At 38.0% G+C, this 19208-nt stretch overlaps 1 protein-coding gene across 1 annotated transcript; it reads left to right on the forward strand.

Moving 5' to 3' along the window:
- The first annotated feature begins 1982 nt into the window (after positions 1 to 1982).
- LOC142449093 (uncharacterized) lies at positions 1983 to 18323 on the forward strand. The gene is given in 3 exon segments (XM_075550833.1): positions 1983 to 2040; positions 15762 to 16332; positions 16744 to 18323. Coding segments are annotated over 3 exon segments (2157 nt in total). The 3' UTR covers positions 18272 to 18323.
- Positions 18324 to 19208: the final 885 nt, after the last annotated feature.

Here is a 19208-nt window from a genome sequence, read left to right on the forward strand (position 1 = left end):
TTCTGTTTGTGTTGCTCAAAAATGGTATATTTTATGAGCCAGTTTTTTGTCTTGCAAAGTTCTTTCATTTGATCTACAGCTTCATTTTTATTATCAGTATCATATTTTCCTACTACTATTATTTCCTCTTTCATTCCATCATTGGCTTTCCAATTGCCAATAATTCTCAGTACATCTTAATAGCTTGTTTGATCAATTTCAGACTGAAGACATTAATAACATTCTTCCATGTCTGAACCACTAGCTTTGGTCACGGGTGCATAAATTTGAACAAGTAATTGTATTGATTTAATTTCCTTGAAGAGATCAATTTAATCCTATAACACAAAGCCTTGTAGTTCAAGAAAGACTTTGAAATGTCCCTTTTCATGATTAATGCAATGCCATTCCTCTTGATTGTGTCATTCCTGGCATAGTAAAGACCTGATTTTCTAATTCAAGATCGCCAATAAGTCTCTCTTACCTCATAATTATCTAAGGTATCATTCATTATGCATTTATTTTGACAGGTTCCAATTTTCCTAAATCCAAATTTTATACATTCAAATTCTGATTATTAGTAGATTTTTGCAGTTAGTTATTCTCTTTTTGAGGTGTACCCTACCATCAAATGAAGATGTCAAAGGCTGTCTTTCCACAGGCTTCACACTACTCATGTCACCACAGTCAGTTCAATTTTTAGATAGCAACTCCTCCTTTGGTCCATGGTGGTTGCTTCCAACCTAAGAGTTCCATCCCCTAGCACTCTTTCTGACAATTTCTAATGACAATTTATTCGGTTTTCAGGGTCTGTCCAATGTTTCGGTGTTGTGCATAAGATTTTCAGTGGCTACTTTCTCAAAAATGAGCAATTGATTTCCTTCTACACAGGTTGTCCTTAGTTTGGAAATCCCACTCCAGCTTATTCACTTTGCATGACTCTTATGGCATTGTAAATGTCACTAACAGATCTTCCAACAACACAGTAACACATCATATCACATTATGAAACACACACAAGTGGTGAGGTTAGAGGGGAGACAAGTGTTAACTTGGGTTAAGTGGAAGTTAGCATTCCGAAGGAGGGAGAAAAGTAATCAAAAGAATGTAGTATACTATTGGAGGGATTTTATAAATAGTTTAAATTGTTGAATACAAGAGTGATGATCTGAAATGTAAATTTCCACCTAATTGACAATAATATTTTTAAGAAGGAAAAAAATGCACCAGAAAACAATCATCAAATAAGACATATTTTAAAGCAATATAGAAAATGAAATGAATTACCGGTGTATACATATATCATTAATTCGGTTATTATACATCAGGTATTCATTTACTGAGGCAAGTGTTTATGGTATCCTTTGGAAAAAACTACTAACATAAAAGATAAAAAGGGAGACAAGACATATATCATCACAGAGACTAGTTATGACATGCTTTGTTATGGAGGGACCTGAAGCTGTCTGAGTGGTGAAGAAATGTCTTCCGTGTGCATGTGGGGACAATTTGGAATTGCCTTTTCTTTGAAGGATGGATGTGAGCTATGCTGAGTATTTTGAAGACTAATCAGGTTTTCTGGGGTTATATATGTAAAATTATACAAATTAAGATGTTGAAAAAGAAACAGTTGGATAAATTAGCTTAAGGGTCAGAAGCAAAGTATTACATAAAGTTACAAATTTAAGAGTTGTCAGCAGTTCTTCCAAGGATGAATAGAGTTAAGCATGACCTCAAGCACTTTATAGCAGAGATTAAAGAACAGCAATGTTTCCATTGAAGGAAAAATTGTATTTAAAGTTCATGAGAGCTACATGGGCCTTGCAACTATTTATTTTTTCTAGAGTATTAATTTAAAATTCAGTGGTTATAACCCTTACAGCAACCCTACTGAAGAGAGCCCTGGTGATTGACTTCCATAAAGATGAAAGTTAGGAATCCTAAAAGGGAATTCTAATCTGTTGCACATGCTGCTCCCATAAATTGAAATCAACTCAATGGCGATGAATCCATTAGGTTTTGGATATAAAGCTGATGATGTTGAATCAGATAATCAAAAAAGTGAGTAGAGACAATAAAATGAGGGAAAGATAGGCCACACAAGGAAATTTCAAGGACACACTAAATTAGCAACATAGGAGGAGTACAGGAAGTGAGGTAAGAAGGCTTAAACAGTAGAGCCAAAGGAGAATGTGGGTCCCTGGGAAGCAAGTGAAGGAGGAACTAGGTTCCAAGTTAGAGAGTGGGAAATAGGATCCAACCAACTTATAAACGGGTCAAAATTCACAAAACGTTATATAAATTTCTCAATTTGACACCAAAACACAAGTTACTGTCCAGTTGATTTTGATTCAGAGTTACCACCTGGGACAGAGTAGAACTGCCCCTTCGGGTTTCAGAGACTGTAAATCTTTACAGGCATAGGCAGCTTCATCTTTCTCACACAGAGGGACTGATGGGTCCGAATCACTGAACTTGTAGTTAGCGGCTCAGCGCACAGCCCACTACATCAGCAAGGATTTTTTTTTAAGATTTTTTTAATTGTGAATTGGGTGAAGACTTACAGAGCAGATAATCAGTTTTATAACCAACAATGCAAACACATTTGACTTCAGCTCCTTCATTGCAATGCTTTCGAGGCAACTCCACCCCTGCCTTCTACAAAATGTGTCTCCTGGGTCCACTGCATCTCCTCTCCTAACTCTTCTGAATGTTGTGCATTAACATTACTCACTGCTGCTGTTCAATATTCAGCGAAGCAATAACCAGCTTCGGATAGGCCTGTTGTGTGGCAGAATGATGAGTGACGGGGGTGAGTTCAGTTGCAGACCTAAAGGGTAACGAAGGGCCATAAACTTGGGGTTTTCCACCAGTATGGCCACATACCTTTGAGTGTACCACAAAGGGCACTGCAGTGGCCCATTGGGGTCTGAATTTGCCTGCTAACCAAGAGTGTAGCGGTTAGAAGCCACTACCTGCTCCCCGTGGGAGAAAGATGGGGCTTTCTACTCCCGGAAAGAGTTACAGTTACAGAAACCCAGGGTGGGTCTGGTCTGCTCCGTTGGGTCATTGCAAGGTCGGTTTGTTTGTATGTAGTAAGTTATCAATAAATGCAGGAAACCATGTGTATATGTAATTTACCCAGGGGACAATGTTTTAACAAATACCCGATTCAAAATCTGAGTGTTACGGTTTCAAAAAAGAAGTGGACAATTCATTGGAATGTTTTTTAAGATGTCCTAAACGTTCTTACAAGTCTGTGCTGCATAAAAATGTCATAACTACTTTATGTGGAGTGTTTATAGTTCTTCTATGGATGAGCAGAATCAAGCATGAACTAAACCTTTTATAGCAGAGTTGAAAGCACAGCTTTAGTTCCTTCTAAGAAAAATTATAGATATGGCAAGTATATTAAGCTAATGTTCAGAATTATGTTTTTAATCTTATAAGAAATGAGTTGAGACTATTTTTTACCATAAATAATGTAATCTCTGCCAACTTGACTATCATTGTATTGAATGTATCAGAAAATAGAACAATAAATTTGAGCATATACTCCATAATAACAATGCCTCCAGTCATGATGCTGAATAATATTAGTCATGTGTAACTTATGAACACTGAAATAAATGGTGCCAATAATTGACTCTAGAACAGGATTCAAGAGATATCATTATTGATAGTCTAAGAAAAATAGGAAGAATTTAGACAATCACATTTTAAAAATAGCCTATGTGTGATATTATATATCCATATATTTTTATTTTAATGTAAGCATCATAGTGACGTTTCATTCATGGAATGTCAATAATTCAAAATTGTAATTAAGATCATAGATGTTTTCATTTTAATCAGATACTTTTAAAACAACATTTAATATTCCAAACTTAACTGCTTCCTAAGGGGGTGTCAAAATGCAGCTGTAATTACTGAGAGAAAATAATAGTAGCACATGCTTCTTGAACATAAAATGAGCAAAACCACAGATCAAGAACTGCCACTGATATTCTTAACTCCTACCTGATGTACATGAGTGAAGATTAGTAAGTGGGAATTCTGTAGCAAGGTGATTCTATGGTTTCTTTCTAGTGAAAGCCACTCTAAGTTTTGAGATTGCCTGACAATATTCTTACTCGTGCATGGGAGAGTTCTGCTCCATGTGTTGCTTGGTGAAGCAGGGTCAGCAACAAAGAGGAGGAAAGTCAGCTAGACTGATCGATGCCATGGCTGTGACAATGGTCAAAGCACGGCCCTGGGGGCAGTTTCTTCTGCTGTGCGAGGGGTCTCTCGGTGACATCTAATGACAACCACTGCTGTCAAGTCAGCTCTGAATAGCGAAACTCTTTTCTCTAAGACAACAACACAGGACTCAATCTTGCACTATCTTCATGATAGCTACCATGTTTTAATAGATTGCTGTGGTCATTGTGCCGATCCCTCTTAATAAATGTAAACCTCATTTCTGCTGACTAGCGATGCTACCAGACACGGTGTCCTGTCCTCGAGGTACATCTTCCTGCTGACTTGTCCAAAGTAAACCAATTGAAGTCTCACTATCTTTGACTCTAAGTAGGGTTGTGATTATATGTCTCCTTTTTTTCTAAAACTGATTTGCTTGTTCTTCTGCAAGTTCACACTGTATTCAGTATTTTTCACCAACATCACAATTCAAAAGCATTTCTTCTTTTTCTGTCTTTTTACACTATTCAACTTTCACAGACTTTTGAAAATACTATGGTTTTGCTCAAGAACACCTTAATCCACAAAATCCTTAAGGAAAGATTGTGCAGCATATTTGCCAAATTAAAAACCTGGTTTAATTTCTTGTCTGCCATTTCCACGGACTTCGCTGGTTGATACAAATTGAATTGAATGATAACTCTCTTCTTTAATGCTTTCTTTGGCATAGTGGTTTTGCTCTGGATTTCAATCCTCAGGGTCAGCAGTTCAAAACCATGAGTCAGTCTGAATGAGAAAGATGGGATTTCATATTCCTGTAAAGAGTTCAAGTCTGGGAAACCCAGTTCTACTCTGTCCTACAAGGTTTCCATGAGTTAGAGTCAACATGAAGGCAGCGAGTTTTATTATGAAGTTGTTTTTAGGTCCAGTGGTGAAAATTTTCATTTCTTCATGTCCAGGTGTAATCATCTAAATTCTGTATGCTTTGACCTACTTCATTGAGTGCTTTAAATCATCTATTTTGGGTGAGTAAATTGTCCATCTGCATATCACAGGTAAGAAATAAGTGTTCTTCCATTCATCAAATATTCTGATTATATGTTCAGCGTGCCTGTTGAAAAAGGAAGGTGAAACAATGCAAGCTGCTGCGCACATCCACGTCTTAGACCATCCTGTGCCTTCTTGGTCTCTTTGAGAAACAGTAGAACAAGGAGACAAACAAACCATATAAGCAAAAATCACACACACACAAGCCACCACCACCACCAGAGCCTCAACTCTCAGAGGGTGAGAGAAAAAGGACCAACTAACAACTTACCCATGCAGGAGGTTTTGTTTAGAAGAGTAACCTAGAGATTACAAAAGTCACATTATTTATAACAAAAACATTCTTTCCCTTTGACCCAGTGTTTCCATCTTCCCAATATATTTACTATACGAGTATTCCTAGAAAGATAATCCAGAACAAAAGTCAGCTATTGTTTAGCTTGGAAGACATGTGCAAATATATGAAATCTATTGAAAATCATGTCACAAAGTGGTGAAATGTCAGAGTGTCATGACTAGTTTGTGTGAGTAGCGATGATATGTCAGAAATTATATTTAAAATACTAAATGATATACATATAGAAACAGGTAATTACCTAGAGGTGCCTCTGCCAGCACCAGCTGTGCCACAGTGCCCTCTAAAGTCTAAGTATACCATTGCTGGGGCAATTCACGCATCGGAGCGATCCCAGGGGAATCTAAGTGGGATGGCAAGCAGAGGCAAAAAGACCTTCCTGCTGTCCCTCTACCAAGATCTCCTGGCTTAGACTGGATTGCCAGTAGAAGGCCCTGGAATAGCATAAGTGCAAACCTGTTTTCACTACCCAAGCTCGGTCCTTGCGTACTGAAAGAGAGAGGTGACAGTGCCCTGGAGGACTAAGCATTAATGCTACAGTCCCGAGTCCTAGCAAGCTGTGGCTTCTGGGCAAAGGGCCTGAATTCTAGTTACAGCTCTTTCAATATTTCAAAATCCTGATTCTTACTGTGTTTTAACCAACATCCTAGATCTTATCATGCATTAACAAAATATATTCATTTAGAGAATAAAGCAGGAAGGAAGGATAAAAGGGAAAAGATGGCATGAGTACAAATTTTAATACATATACAGGTAAGCACAACTATTTAGCTGTTTAGAGTAGCATCTTCCATAACCCCACCTGGCATCTAGTCAATTCTGACTCATTATGACCTCCAGAGTTCCTGAGACTGGAAATCTTTAGGGAAGCTGTCAATTTGCCTCTCTCTGATGAGTCGGCTGCTGGTCTGAACTGTGGACCTTATGTTTATCATGCCCAGACTTCTCCACTTAGAGATCCAGGAGGCTGGCACAGCACTGCTTTGTGCACGTTCTCTCTGGAGAAAGACAACTACCCACGGAGAGCTCTTCATCATAATTGCAGGGACACGAGGAGGTAGGCAAGCTGTAATTGGGCAGGCAGTCGATGCTGCTAAGTTCTAGGACTGAAACTGCCCCACTGTCAGATATATCTCCAAACTGTACTAACTTGTCCCAAACTAACTTTCATTGAGTTGATTTCAACACATAACAACCCTAGAAGTCAAAAGAGATCTCCTGTGGGCTTCTGAGGTTGTAAACCTTTACATAAACAGAAAACTTCATCTTTCTTGTAAGGAGAGAACAACTGACCTTGTGGTCACTGCCCGTTATGTAACCCACTCAGCTACTAGGGCTCCTTCCAAAATTCATTAGCTCATGGATTTCACATATTCTAACTCAAACTCAAAGAAAGCAAAGTAAGCCGTGGTTTTTGTGGAAGAGACTGCAAAGTTACTCATCAAAGGGCATGGGTACAAAAATGGGTAAAATAATTATGGTCAATAATGCATCCTACTCTACCATCCTTATCCAAAATATCATCAAAGAATGCCATTGAATTCACAGTACTTGATCTTATTACTTCTATTAGATCCCCATAGAGTTCCCTTTAGTACAAAAGTCTATGAATCACAGTAAACAGATATTCCACATAGACAATAAGCCATCCAGAAAAAGTCAAGATAACAGCAAAATAAAAACTCCAATGGCACAGAGGAAACATGGGAAGCATATTACAGTTAGTGTTTCCTGAGCGTTCTGAAGTTCCTTTGGAGAAATACCACGAAGGGGCACCCCTTGTCCTTGAAGTAGAAAACAATTAGACCATATTATTCCTCCCTGGGCAGCAGGTCCCCAGTTCATTGCTCTCTATATTCTTGGAGTTTCTTCTTAGGGATTGCAATAACCCAGGTGAGACTAGTGGGTTACTTGGATTCTAACAGCAATGCTATTAAAAATAATCAAATCCTGGAAACAGAACAGAGGCAATTCCAGCAGAAAAATGTAATAGATTGCATATACAGTGTGACAGAGAACTTGTGTTTTTGCACTCAATGACGGTGTCAGTCCCTGTTATACATTTCTCCGTAGATGAATGTTGGCGAGTGGCATCTTTTAAGGATTTTATCCACTTCATGTAAATCATCACATTTGTGGACATAGTATTGTTTATATTATCCTCTTATCCTTCTTGCATTAATATTATTTCTAAAATCAGTCGTTGGTTTCTTCCTTCATCCATTCCTTCCTTCTTTCTTTCTCTCCATTCCTTCATCTTAACCTGTACAGATATTCATTTTAATCTAGCTTTTAAAGAATCATATCTTAAAAATTATTCCTATACTTAATTTTCTAAATGAATTATTTTATTGGGGGCTCTTCCATATGGTACAACAAACCATACATCTGTTACCTCAAGTGGAGAAGTATAATTATCGGCTTCAACAATTTCTAAACATTATCTTTCTTCTTAGGCCCTTTGCCATCAGCTCCTCTTTTTTCCCCTTCCCTCCCCCACCCAGCTACCCCCGCGAATCCTTAATATATTACGTATTGGTATTATTATTTATACATATCTTACACTGACCATCCTATTCCTTTACCTACACTCCTGGTATTCTTCTCCTGAGGAGATTATTTAATCTGCCACCATAACTATGCATACCCCCTTCCCTCCCTGTCCCTCCCTACCCCCTTCCCTCCCTTCCCTCCCTTCCCTCCCTGTCCCTCCCTACCCCCTTCCCTCCCTTCCCTCCCTGTCCCTCCCTACCCCCTTCCCTCCCTTCCCTCCCTGTCCCTCCCTACCCCCTTCCCTCCCTTCCCTCCCTGTCCCTCCCTACCCCCTTCCCTCCCTTCCTTCCCTTCCCTCCCTGTCCCTCCCTACCCCCTTCCCTCCCTTCCCTCCCTTCCCTCTCTGTCCTATCCTACCCCCTTCCCTCCCTTCCCTCTCTGTCCCTCCCTACCCCCTTCGCTTCCCCTAGATCCTGGATTCACTGCTTTCCTGAATTCTGTATATTGAAAGCTCCCATCTGTGCCACTTTGCGCACCCTGGTCAAGTAGGAATTGTGAGATTGGCCTGAGATCATAATGGGGGCTGGGGACAGGAGCGGGGAGGAAGGATTAAAGAAGTAGAGCAGTGTTGTGTTTATCCTTGGTGCTAAACTGTCCCCTGAATGCATTTTCTCTGTGTAGCCCTTCTGCGTGGGCATGTCCAATCATCCCCAGATGATCCCCGAGTCTCTAGCTTGACGCCTCTCCATCACTGCCATGAGGTTGTTTGTTTTTGGAATTCTGATGTCTGTTCCCATCAACACCTTACTGCCATGTGTGCTTTGTTGCTTCCCTGCTAGATGGTTGTTTGTTTGACTTCAAGCCTTTTAAGACCACAGACACTATATCTTTTAGTAGCCGGGCACCATCTGCTTTCTTCAACATGCTTGTTTATGCACCCAGTTGTTCATATAGGGATGGTGGACATTGCCCAATGCCACATTATTATAACAAATGGTTTTTGGGTTGAGGGAATACTTCAGTGGAGGTCCAGAGTCCATCTACTGCCTCCAATGTATTGTCATATAAATATATGTACATAGCCAATACCTCTATTTATTCATTAATATATTTACATATGTAAAACTCTAAGTTTGTACTTCTATAAATAGTTTTACTTCCTAGTTATTTCCTCTGTTTCCTTTTACCTTCCTCCTGTGCCACTATCATGTTCACTCCTCATTGGGCTTTCAGTATTTCCTCTGGCTAGATTATAGCTGCTTCACCTCTACCGGGATTTTTCGGCCCCCTCGCCATTGATTTTAGATGCCTAGTTGTTCCCCTGTCTGTGATCTTGTACTCTCGCCACTGTCTTCCCCCGGCTCCTTCTCCCCCTAGACCGCCTCCCTCACACCCCTCACACTCCCTCACACCCCTATCCATCCTGTTGCTTTCTCCTTGGATTTGCTTCTCATACCTATCTTATATAGATAGACAAAACACCAACAAACGAAAGCAACAAGAAAGAAAGAAAAATCAATAAGCAAACAAACATCTACAACAAACCCTATACATAGTTCCCGGTCAGTCCACTAACTTTTAAACTATTTCTCCACTGGTCCAGCAGAGCTCTGGGCACTGCCCTTCTGAGTCTGAAGTCTATTTTCAGAAGTCCTCCGGGGCTTTGTGACTTAACTCCCATTATTGGTTTCATTCTTGTGCCACCTCCCCTGCATGTGTGAGTGTGTTTGGGAGGTGGTGTTACAGACCAGACTCACTTCCCATGCTATGTCCCCAGTATTGTCCTCTGTAGTGCAATGCTCCCCTACGGTGCCATCATGTCTCAAGCTGTTGTCAGCACTACAGTCCTCTCTGCGCCTTAGCTGCTTTGAGTAGGGACGTCATCCTCAGGACTTGGTGTGTGTTCCACTAATTTCAATTTCATTTGTGTCTGCTTTACTAATTATTATTAATTTTCTGTGTTCTTTCATCTTCAACTTCTTTACTTTTTCTAGTTTACTAAAGTAGAAGCAAGGGTCATTTACCTTTGTCTTTTTCTTCCTTGCAGATATATATAGAATATTTGTAAATTTCCTTTTAAGTACTACACCAACTGTATCCTAAACATTTTGATAACCTGTACTTTTATGTTCATTTAGTTCCCAATATTTTTAATTGATCATGACATTTCTTTACTGTCATTTGGCAGGGTCACTGCAAGTCCGCATTGACTCCAGGGCAGTGACTTTTTTGTTTTTTTTTTTTAATCCCAATTTTTCTGGGATTTTCCAGTTCTCTTAAGATAAATTTCTAAATGAATTCCATTATGTTCTCAGATCCTACCTTGTATGCTTTTTATTTTTTAATTTGTTCAGGTATTTTATGACTGAGATTCTACTTTGTTTGGTGAATAGTTAACGTGTTATTAACTAAACTAAGGTATGAGAATAAAATTTTATATTCCAAGCTGCTTCAGATGACAGTTTTATAAATGTTGCAATGCTATCTAATAGTTTATTGATGTTTTCCAGGGGCCTGCTACTCAACTCAGGTATACTCTCACAGGTTTCAGATTTCTATAAAGACAATAGTTCACTTCTAGGTATGCAATTATGTTTTTATAAAATATTTCTGCAACACAATCACCTCAAAATTTCAGTAACTTAGTGCATGCACACACGTGTACTTCCATGTGTGTGCACGCACCCGCATTTTTGTTTATTAAATTGATCTCTATGGATAAAGTGGGACACTCTACTTCAATTACACTTGGGGGAGAAGACCGATGAGCTCAATTCCAAATGGAATGAAAGTGGGCCAGAGGTATTTAGAAAACACATCTCAAGACAATATTTTCTCGCGGTACTTCATAGTTTTTCTTCCACAGTTTTTCAGTTAAATGGAAAAACTGTAGATTTGAAACTCAAAATACCCAACTATCATTGAGTTACTCTCAACCCATAAAAACTAAACCATTAGGTCAATTTGACACATGGTGACCCTATTTAACAGGGCAGAACTGCCCCTGTGGGATTACCACCGTGTAACCTTTTACAGGGATGGAAGCCTCATTTTTCCACCCAGAATGACTATTGGTTTAGGACAGCTCACTTCATGATCACCACCCTAACTGGTGACCACAACACCATCCAGGCTCCTCGAATCCACAGTTCCAACCTCAGCAACCTTACATAAGAGGGATGACAAACCTGTGCCAAAATTCTACCTTCACCATTGGGAAAGCCATGCCGTCATGTCACTGCATTGTGAGTTTATTAACGGTGTAAAATATTTGGGACAGTTTCTGGCATTTGGGAAAATCAATATATGTTAACTAATACATTTTTTATAAGATCATTTAGAAAGAGTTGTGCAAAGTAGTCATGGAAACTAAAGCATCTACATTTCAACTCATTTATCTTTGTGCTAAGCTAATGAGTTTCAAATATATAGCTTTCCTTCAGGGGTTTTGTAAAGACTGTGTATTGGCTTATAACAAATGACTGTATTTGGGTGAGAAGCATGCAGTTCTGACATGTGTGACTCATTAATTTTTCAGGTTAAAAGTATAGAGCGATAGAGTAGTTTACTGGTAATGAAAAAAAGAAAGAGCTACTGTGGATCTATATCCCCAAGCCAGAAAGTCAGTGCTGTGAACGCTGAAATATGAAGTGACTCGAGAGAACAAAGGGAGCGGGATCATGCAATGGAAGCTACTTGCCCAATTTATGAATCACTTAAACTTTTTTCAAGATACAATAATTTTAAAAGTATTGCTGTAAAAGACAGTATTTTTAACAAGAATATTTTTGATAAATTTCAAAAAGGAATTTTCATGATGTTTAGAAGTTTCAAATCGCTACTTGGTTTAGCTTAATAATTTTAGGTGATAATTTATTGAGCTGTACATATCCCATAAATCCTTGAGAATTCGGATAAAATGCATATTTTACTTTTATTTTATTCCATTTATTAATGCCATTTCATGGTGTATTTTATTTCAGATTAAAATTGTTTCAATTCACTCCAAATTTCAAACTCTTTGAAAATTTCATACAGAAAATATCTCACCCTCCATGTAGTAGTTTTTACATGAATATATTATCTAAGGCTATTTAATTTTTAATATATATAATATTATTTATGTTTATAAATAATATATTTGTATACTTGTCCACTGGATGTGGGGTGTTGTGTTTTAATCATACATTGGTTATTTTAATAACAATAAATTAGCTTACACATTTATCAGTGTATATGAATGAACATATATTTTTCTGTGAATCTCACAAATTCAATTTACTTTCATTCTTCCTTAGAAACTCCTTTAGGAAATCTCTCAGTGGTAGCTGGTTTGGTAATATATAGATATAGAGATAATAGAGATAGAGATCCCAAAACATCTTCAGCTTCAAATAATATTTTAGCCAGGCTTAAAAATCATATATTTTTCAATTATATTACTGAGTGGAGAACTTAATGACCCAAGGTGTTATCCAATTTTTTTTCCTAAACTTTTGATTCGGATTCAGGTGAAAGTTTACAAAGCAGATAATCGGTTTTACATTCAACAATTTATACACATTTGGTTTAAAATCATCCATTTCAATCCCATTGATATGTCATTGCTTTTCCTACTTGCTCCCAGGGTTTCCTCTTTCCATTTCTTCTATACTAACTCTATCCTTGAGGAAATACTTCTCTTTTGGATTCAAATGACTGATTATTCTCACGTGAAAGTGAGGTCAGTTCTATATCTAAAGGGAGACTAAGGGCCAGCGCCTCGGGGTTCCCACCAGTCTTATCACACCAATAATACTGACTGTTTTCATCATTGTGAGTTCGGTTTCACATTCTTTTCCCACTGTATCCAGAACCTTCGAATACGATCCTGTTCAGCAATTGGTAGTAGTAGGTGGGCACCATCAATTTCTTCTGGTCTTAGAATGGTGGAGAATGAAATTTACTAATTTGACTCATTGTGACTCTATGTCTCTTACCTTCCGTCGTTCTTTCTGCCGGAACGGCAGATGAGTACTGGAATTTTAGGTGCATGCTCACAAACTTTAAGACAGGAATACTGCGAGTTGAAATTGACTTAACGGCAGCGGGTCTATCGGAATTGGTAGCTATTTGTTTAAAATAAATCGGTTATATTTCAAAGTGGAAGAATTGAAGAACCCAGTCAATGACAAGACAGGTTAAATAAACTAGTTATAAAAAGATATTAAACACTCCACTTTAAACAGTTTGTTTAGATAACAGTAAAGTTAAAGCTAATTTTGTCCAAAAGTTTAGTCAGGATGACATTAAACCTAGATGATATTGATTCTGGATGGATCAGAGAGACTAACTTGTCTTAAATATTTCATACACTAAAAAAATGATTGATACAAATGGTAGAGATATAAAGTGAAAATATTTTATTTGACAACTGAACCAACATTGCTTTTAAAGCTAAATTGAACTGCTTGAGCTGTCTGTGTGTCTGTGGTGTCTTTTTCCTGATAATTTTTTGTTTTGTTTTCATAAAGCTTTTCAATAAGCAACCAATGAAACAAACAACAAAACAAAATGATAATGTGAGCAAATGACCGGTTTTGAACTTTGGTTTTATAATATAAACCATAATTTCTATCATTTGTTACAAATTAACTAAGCATTCTATGTGATAAGGGTTGATATTCATAATAAGATTTTCAAACAAAGAACACAGTTCAAATTGAATACCGTATTTTTGTTTTATTTAAATATAAGACAATACAAATTATTTCAATTAAAGTATTCATCACAACATGAATAAAATCCATTTCATTCCATTAGACAGAAAACACCTATTGTGCTAAAAAGAACTTGGTTTACACAGAGGCTTTCTTACAGTTTTTATTACAGGAAAATAAAGAAGAAAATAGATCCTCTGAGATATACATACTCACCAAAATGATTGCTTGGCTGCCCTCTAGCAATGTATAAATCTGATTATAGATAGTGATTGATAACAGCAATTTCTCTTGACACTTCTAAACCAAGAAGAAGATAAGACATAATCAACAAAATCATTATTCTATCATCTGCATATTTTCAATACATATTTTGTATGCTTTTTAAGAATTTAAAATACATCATTGATCATCTCATTACTGACAAAAATCTCTATTTCATAGAAATATATTTTTATCCATCGAAATGACATTTTAGTTTCAGAATGCTCAAGTGAGTTTTATTAGTAGGTCGTTAATCACTGTCTTGCAGGTGACACCTGGGGAAATGATTTAGTGTAGATTAGAGCAGGCAAATATAGCCCTGAAAATAGCCATTTTATTTCCATTTATGGTCAGTGAAATATACTTCAGTAAATACAGACATTGAAATTTATCTAAGACTGCCATAAATTAAAATCCTTTCATTTATTAAAACTATTGCTTGACCTTGATTATTAAATAAATTACAGTTAATAAAATATTAAATGCAGTTAAAAATAGTAATAAGATATTTTAAATAAGGGTATTGATTCTTATGCAGAACTAAAAATATAGATATTTCCAGTATACTTTGATTACTTTTTATTCTTATGCTCTTTGGAATACTTTTCTTCATTAGAGATAATTCCTACTGTCTTACAAAAGGCATGTTTTTTTGGTATTTTAGAGACTATAATATGTAAATTGTGTTTGAATATTTAATGAATTCTAATTGTTTCTTTGTGTCTGATTTCTTTTCACTCACTCATTAATTTTAAAGTAAATGATGAATTAAACAAACAAGAAACCTTTACCTGGATTGAGATCATGAACCTCTGGGAAACATCTACTAATTAAATACTACCATAAATAAATTTGCATTTACCAGATATATTGTTGTAGACTAGACATTCAGAGATCACTGCTAGTAATTAATAAATTGGAAATAAATTACTAGTTTTATATTTGCCTTCATTGACCTGAGGATGCCTTTTGTTAAAAGAAAGGTTGATATAAAAAATTTTTTTAAGTTCAATCAACTTAAAAAGTGTAAACAGGAATTATCTTATCTTGACTTCTTCATTCTTTTAAACACCCACGTTGTAAACCGAACAAAGGAATGAGTTGACACTCCTCTTCTTTCCATGACCGTCATCCTCACTTACACACCATTTCCTCAGCTCTCATTATCTCACATTATAATGGAAGAATTTCTGGTGGTATAATCATTTATGATGCTCTACCAAGAGCAAATCAGTGGAAAGTTCTTAAATGTCTCATACAAATTATATTTCAACCTACACCATGAAATAAGTCTTCACTCCAATTCAATTTTAAGTAAATAGAAATGATAACTCTTAAAGTGCTTTGTAAATATCACATAGTCTGTACCTGCAATTGATCCTTTCTGAAACATAATATGTATATTTATTGTCATAATGTCATATTATTTTATCACTATTATTATATGTGTTAATGGTCACGCTAAAAAGCGCACTGCTGGTTGGAATAACATTAGGGCAAGAACTGCTTGTGATACAAACATTCTATATTTCTGCATTTATATCATTTCTGCCTATGATTACATCTGGTTGCCTGATAAAAATTTTATGCAGGAGCGTCCCACGTGTTTCTACGGCCTTCAGGTTTTGAATCACCAGCAGCTGTGATGGAGGAGGAAGACGTGCCTGGATTGGGTGTTATTATTTCTGGGATATCCTCATGAGCGATTGAAGTTTGTGAACATCATTCGAGCTGATCGAGATAAGACAAACATAGAGCATCCCAGTTGCCGGCTGTGTCCTAAAGACCAAAGAAAATGACCAAGACTCAGGATTCACTGACATTCAATGATGTGGCTGTAAAGTTCACCTCAGAAGAATGGCAGCTCCTGAACCCTGCTCAGAAGACCCTATATCAGGATGTGATGTTGGAGAACTATCGCAACCTGGTTTCCATTGAGATCCCAAAAGTTGATGATCATTTGCTCGATCAGTCGCAACATGGAAGGAACATCGACAAAACCGAACAGTTCTATAAATTTAAAACATTGGAAAATATTCTTCATCAACACAAAAACAATTTTCCTCTAAAGGAAAACTATGAGATATTTGGCATACATGAAAATATAGTAAAACCAGATTTAATCATTCCAGTATTAAATCAAAAGAGTAGTAGCCAAATAAAGAAGTCAATTGTACTCAATGGAGATGAAAAAACTTTTTCGAATGTTGAAGAAGTCCAATTTTGCACTGAAGTGAAATTCTCTGTGTGTGAAAAATCCAGTAGGATGAAGTCACAAAGCATTCAGCATCAGGAACCTGACAAAGTTGAGAAACCAGGCATAGGTAATAAATGTGGGAAAAACTTCATCAAGGAGTGGTTCCTCTGTGAGGATGTACAAGATAAGAGCTATGAATGCAGTCTGTGTGGGCAGGAATTCGACCATGTATTCAAAGTCACTGCACATTGTCGAACAGCTCATAAAGGACAAAAACCATATACATGCTTAGAATGCAGCAAAGCTTGTCACAGTAAATCATACCTCCAGGAACATCAGAAAACTCATGTGGCAGGGATGCCCTGTGTATGCAGTGAATGTGGGAAAGGCTTCACCAGGAACAGTGATCCCACTGCTCATCAGCGAACTCATAGTGGAGAGAAAGCCCATGTACGTGGTAATTGTGGTAAAGCTTTCAGCCGGAAGCAATGCCTTAAAGCACAGCAGACATTTCACACAAGAAAGAAACTCCATGTATGTGGTGAATGTGGAAAAGCCTTTATCAAGAAGCATGCTCTCACTATTCATCAGCGAACTCATACTGGAGAGAAACCCTATGAATGTGGTAAATGTGGAAAAGCATTTGTTACGAAGAAAGTTCTCACTGTTCATCAGCGAATTCTTACCGGAGAAAAACCATATGTATGCGGTGAGTGTAGTAAAGCTTTCACCTGGAAACGATGCCTTACAGACCATCAGACATTTCACACAGGAAAGAAACCCCACGTATGTGGTGAATGTGGAAAAGCCTTTAGCAGGAAGAATACCCTCATTGATCATGAACGAACTCATACGGGGGAGAAACCTCATGTATGCGGTGACTGTGGAAAAGCCTTTATCAGGAAGACAGTTCTCACTGCTCATCAGCGAACTCATAGTGGGGAGAAACCCCATGTATGTGGTGAATGTGGAAAAGCCTTTATCACAAAGGATGCTCTCACTCTTCATCAACGAACTCATACTGGTGAGAAACCCCATGTATGTGGTGAATGTGGAAAAGCCTTTACCTGGAAGTATGCTCTAACTGTTCATCAGCGAACTCATACTGGAGAGAAACCCCATGTATGTGGTGAATGTGGAAAAGCCTTTATCAGGAAGAATGAACTCACTGCTCATCAGCAAAGTCATACTGGAGAAAAACGGTATGTATGTGGTGAGTGTGGTAAAGCCTTAAGCTGTAAACAATCTCTTATAGCACATCAGACATTTCACACAGGAATGAAACCCCATGTATGTGGTGAATGTGGAAAAGCCTATAGCTGGAAGAATGTTCTCACTGCTCATCAGCGAACTCATACTGGGGATAAACCCCATGTATGTGGTGAATGTGGAAAAGCCTTTATCACAAAGAATGAACTCGCTACTCACCAGTGAACTCATACTGGAGAAAAACCTTAAGTATGCAGTGAGTGTGGTAAAGCTTTCAGCTGGAAGAGATCCCTAACAGCACATCAGAAATTTCACACAGGAAATAAACCCTATGTATGTAGTGAATGTGGAAAAGCCTTTATCTCAAAGACTGACCTCACTGTTCATAAGCGAACTCATACTGGGGAGAAACCCCATGTATGTGGTGAATGTGGAAAAGCCTTTAGCGGAAAGAATAACCTCACTGTTCACCAGCGAACCCATAGTGGAGATAAACCTCATGTATGTGGTGAATGTGGAAAAGCCTTTTCCTTGAAGAAGGACCTCACTTTTCATCTACGAACTCATACTGGAGAGAAACCCTATGTATGCGGTGACTGTGGAAAAGCCTTTATCAGGAAGGATGGTCTCACTGCTCATCAGCGAATTCATACTGGAGAGAAACCCCATGTATGTGCTGAGTGTGGTAAAGCCTTTATCAGGAAGGATGTTCTCACTGCTCATCAGCAAATTCATACTGGAGAGAAACCCTATATGTGCAGTGAGGGTGGTAAAGCTTTCAGCCGAGAGCGATCCCTTACAGCACATCAGAAATTTCACACAGGAATGAAACCTCATGTATGTGGTTAATGTGGGAACACCTTTATCTTGAAGAATGAACTCAGTTAATCAGCCAACTCATACTGGGTCAAAAGCACATGAATGTGGTGAATGTGGTAAAGCTTTCAGCCAGAAACGATTCTTCATAGCACATCAGACATTTCACACAGGAAAGACGCCTTTTGCATGACATAAATGTGGAAAATCATATCTGGAATTCAGGTATCATTCAACATGAGAAAATTCTTAGTGAGAAAATCTTTCAATGGTATAAGTGTAACAAAGCTTTCAAAAAACAGGAAGAGGCGATAGGGTTTGGCCCAGGCTTTGTGTGGTACCAAACGATTGTGACTTACAATGTGGCTACCCAATTTCTGAATTGCTTTCCTTTACTGACGACCCACCATTGTGGGGTGAGGGAGAGGAGTGTCCAGACCTTCCCAGGACACATAGGCACCTCATTTCTCTTCTAGCTTCCAGTGCCCGAAAGAGAGCTAGATCTCCTGTTTCTGGATCACAGCTATACCAAGCAGTAGAGTGCCCACCCAGATGCCAGTGTGCCTGCCCCACCTTCATGCTCTTTGTTACTCCTCCTCCCCCCAGACAGCAAAAAAATAACAAAAAAGAAGAATGAAGAAGATAGAAGACGTTTGGAAACAGTCCAGACGATGAATGGACCACAGTGAACCTCAGCCTCCACAACCCTGAGACCAGAAGAACTAGATGGTGCCCAGCTACCACTACTAATTACTTGAAAGGGATCACAAAAGAGGGACCTGAGTAGAGTGGGAGCCCAAAATGGAACAAAACCCCAAATCATAGACTAGGCTTACTGCTCTGATGGATACTTGCAATCCCAACAATGGCCCTTAGCAGCTTCACTCCCGGAACTGGACTTCCTCCTCTGACTCTCATTTCAGCCAAAAAACATACAGGCATGGAGGGGAAGAATAACATTCGAGAGGTA

The sequence above is a fragment of the Tenrec ecaudatus genome, chromosome 5 (assembly GCF_050624435.1).
Source record: "Tenrec ecaudatus isolate mTenEca1 chromosome 5, mTenEca1.hap1, whole genome shotgun sequence".
NCBI lineage: Eukaryota > Metazoa > Chordata > Mammalia > Afrosoricida > Tenrecidae > Tenrec > Tenrec ecaudatus.